At 36.2% G+C, this 3,803-nt stretch overlaps 1 protein-coding gene across 1 annotated transcript in view; it reads left to right on the top strand.

Annotated features, from left to right (window-relative positions):
* The first annotated feature begins 334 nt into the window (after positions 1-334).
* Positions 335-3,803, top strand: part of LOC102232569 (acyl-coenzyme A thioesterase 1-like) — a 14,543-nt gene continuing 11,074 nt past the window's right edge. The window contains exons 1-2 of the mRNA XM_005811194.3: positions 335-399; positions 937-1,015. Of these exons, the coding sequence (XP_005811251.2) occupies positions 975-1,015 (41 nt within the window). The 5' untranslated portion in view covers positions 335-399; positions 937-974. The remainder of the gene's footprint in view (positions 400-936; positions 1,016-3,803) is intronic.

The following is a 3,803-nucleotide window of genomic DNA, read 5'->3' as shown; positions in this document are numbered from 1 at the left end:
GGGTAAATATAAACCTTGTAGTTTAATTTTAAATTAAAAGTACCAAGAAATTTAAAGGTTTGATTTCTTCATTGTGGATAAATTAAGTGTCTTGCTGCCCCCTGCTGGTCTACGTGCTACCTTAGCTTGCATATGCCGTGGGCCGGCTCGGCTTTCCTCAATAAACATGGCTGAGAAGTACAACAGTCTTGTGGGAAGACAAGAGGTAAAAAAAGGATCAAAAAATGAAAATATGAATGAAAGTCAGCAAACATGACCAAATATCCTCAAATATTCCCTGAATTTAAAGTCAAGCGATGTTCATTTTTACGAGAAACTTGAACTGAACACGCAGCATTTAACCTGTGCCTCCATGTTTATTCCTCCACTTTTCCCTTTTGTTTATAGACTGACATAAATGTAAGTATATCCGAACTGACGACAGAGCGGCTACATTTAAAATGAACAAGCTTAGGTTTTCTCAACGGTTGTTTTAAGTTAGTAAAAGTAATAATTTTAACTTGAAGCATTAGCTTCCGCTCGCACTACTTTTAAAATGACCGCGCTTGACCCGAAGCGTTTTTCACTCCGACTTTCTGCCCATTTTAACGGTCCGACAACACTAAGAAAAACACATGTGAATGAGAGAAGCTTTATGGTAAATTCGGCTGTAATGAAATAAAGCTTATATAAAGATAAAAAGTAAATAAGAAGCACAACAATAAAAAAACTCCGAGACGTGATGACGCAGTTGGTTTGATTACCGTCTTGTCGTAACTTTTAAACTTTAAATACGTTTTGGTTGATGATTTTCCTGAAGAAATTAATGGTTCGCTGATTTGTTGAACTGTGAGTTTAGCTGTGCTGAAGGATGTCAAGGTCATGTTTCAGTCCGAAGTCCTGGACTGTCCGATGTTTAACGTGGCATCTTTCCATCTCTTTTATCTTCATGTTTAGCAACAAAGAGATCTGCAGGTTCGTTTGGGTCCAGTTCGATGGACAAAGGTGACCGCGACGGGCTGCACGGCGTTTTCAGGTGAGTCTTCTTATATTTTTCCATCTGCTGGAAAAACATTGCAAAAACACAAAACTAGAATCTAGACCAAGTATTTTGGTCTAGATTGTAGTTCAAATATCTTCCTACACTTGAAATCATACCAAACTAACTTACAAATCAATTTTCACAAGATATTGATGAAAACCTACTATTTTCACTGACAGATTATTTCACTTCTAACATGGAAAAATGTCCTGTTTCAGGTTAAAAAGGTCTACCAGTGAAACTAGTACTGTTTAGAATTGATATTAAGGAATTATTGACTTAAAAAACTCCCACATCTTACTGAAAAGTTACTTATTAGTTAGTTTTGTTGGTTTGTTAGTTTTGTTATTTCAAGTGCACTAAGGTATTTGCACTAGAAACCAGAGTTCAGAAAGCTGCAGCAGCCATAAAGTAAAACGGCTGAATTCAGCAAACAATTACAAAAACCTTAAAGGAAATTTCCTTAAATGTTCAGGTTGGAAAATCTGAAAGCTATAATAATTTTTTTCTTTTGGAGATAGAGAACTGAGTTGGATAATAAAAAAACATAAATATTTTTGCCTTAAAGAAATAACAGACTATTCACCGTAAGTGAAAATAAAGACTTACTAAAACCAGCGTGTTTGTTTGTCAAGAGCTGCGTTTTATCAATCATGAAATTGGAAATTGGAATTACGAAAATAAATTTGCTTTATGTAAACATGCCAACTTTGGAAAAACAGATTTTTGATAAGTTTTTGAAGTTTTTTTTTTTTACTAAATCTAATTTATTGTATTTTAAAAAACTGCAATGGAAACACTTTTTTATTGCATCATGAGTCACATGATCGTCAACAGGATGTTACTACTGACGGAAATGACGAAAAAGACGAACAGGAAGTAGTAGAAGGTTTTTTGGCAGAATGTTTTTTAAAGCATGAAGAAACTTTTACTCACGTGATTTTAACTGTAGTTTTTATTTAATGGAAACAGCAGTTGCAAGTTGTATTTTTTTACATTCCTGGAATATCTACAGATATCATAATGAGCTTATCAGGTTAGAAATATCTAAAAGTTTAATATATTCGAGAACCATCCGTTTAAAAGCTGAAAACGTATTAAAATCTATGCATTTCTAACTAAATAAGCTAAACGCTCACTTTTGCAAAGTACCGTATTTTCTGTCCGCACTATAAGGTGCACCTTCAATGAATGGCCTATTTTAAAACTTTTTTCATATATAAGGCTCATAGAATAGCCGCTACAGTAGAGGCTGCGGTTACGTTATGCATCCACTAGATGGAGCTGCGCTAAAGGGAATGTCAACAAAACAGTCAGATAGGTCAGTCAAACTTTATTCATAGATTACAAACAGCGTTCTGAAAACTCCCTTCATTCCCAAAATGAATAAACAGCTGTTTTATTATTTTCCTGAGGTAAAATCAGTGATGTGGTATTTTGGTGACAGTTTATCTTTTAACAACAGCAAGGTATAACATATAGTGGAGGGGAACTTTTCCTCGATTCAATAAACATGTAAAAATCAGTCTGATACTGTTACGGTAAATCTAATCACAATATATATCCACTTCCACTATAACCATTGATTGGTTCATGTTAAATTCTCTGCTGCTGCTCTGTTCTCATGTTCTACTGCATCACTGATCGCCTGGAGCTTAAACTCTGCGTCGTAACGTGTCTCTTAATAGGAGCCATTTTGGGGTCTTTACACAAAACCCAGCCTGCACCGCGCGCTTCTTCTTCTACGGGGAAAATGAAGTCGGCGGCTGCTTACTGTAGTTATGAGACCTGCTGTGGCTCAATATTGGTCCATATATAAGGCGCAGCAGGTTATAAGGCGCACTGTCGGCTTATTGAAGGTTTTTAGGTGCAACTTATAGTGCGGAAAATACAGTAATATAAATGCTAATCTGGTTTGGGGACAATTGTTCTAGAACTTTGAGGTCTGTTTTCTCACCAATCTGGTTTGCAGAACCCCAACATTCATATTGACGTATCTAGTTCATTTTTAAAAATATTTCTATATGTTTGACATCATCAGAAAGCTCAGAATCCACTAGAATAACTGGAAACACCAAAGGGAGATCTGTTCCTGGAGTTCGGATGGATCCAGAGTAAACTTTTAGTCCGTAAAGCTTTGAAGTTATTTCTCTAAAATCAATTCTGATGCATAAAATGTTTACTGTCTTTTTACCGTCACTGTATTTTTAAATGGAGCGTAAAACTCTCCCGTTGGGGTTGGATTCCTTCGCTCTGTTAGCTGCAGGAAGTCCCGTCTCTTCTTTCATTCAGGTTCTCTTATTGTTTCATATCTTTGATGGATTTCCATGTTTGTAAAACGCCGACTGGCCTTGATTCGCTTCAGTTTCCACGGTTACATGGCAAAAGGACAGAGATTTAATTGAATAAAGTCACATATTTTCCAACACTTTCTCAGTATCTTTCAGACTTGGTGCGAAGAAGATAAATGTTTAAAAACACTGAATTTAACCTAGGAGTTAAGAGAAAACTCGTTTTAAAGCTGCAAGCTTTCAGTTTCTTTATAGAAAGACTGATTCTGTTGCAAGGCTTGATCCAAATCTTCCACATGATTGAATGAATTGTTTATTAAAAATGAGCAAACAACAGGATGCTGCAGCGAGGCTGTGACAGCGAGCTGAGGGAGGGTTAGGGTTAACCTGAGAGACGATGGATGATGTAACGGCTTCAGATGATGGATAATGCAGCTGCATGTGACAGTGATTCAAAACTAAACAGCAGATTATTTGCAGCAGAGTAACAA

This window comes from Xiphophorus maculatus, chromosome 17, assembly GCF_002775205.1.
Source record: "Xiphophorus maculatus strain JP 163 A chromosome 17, X_maculatus-5.0-male, whole genome shotgun sequence".
NCBI lineage: Eukaryota > Metazoa > Chordata > Actinopteri > Cyprinodontiformes > Poeciliidae > Xiphophorus > Xiphophorus maculatus.
This window is presented reverse-complemented; position numbering and strand designations above follow the sequence as displayed.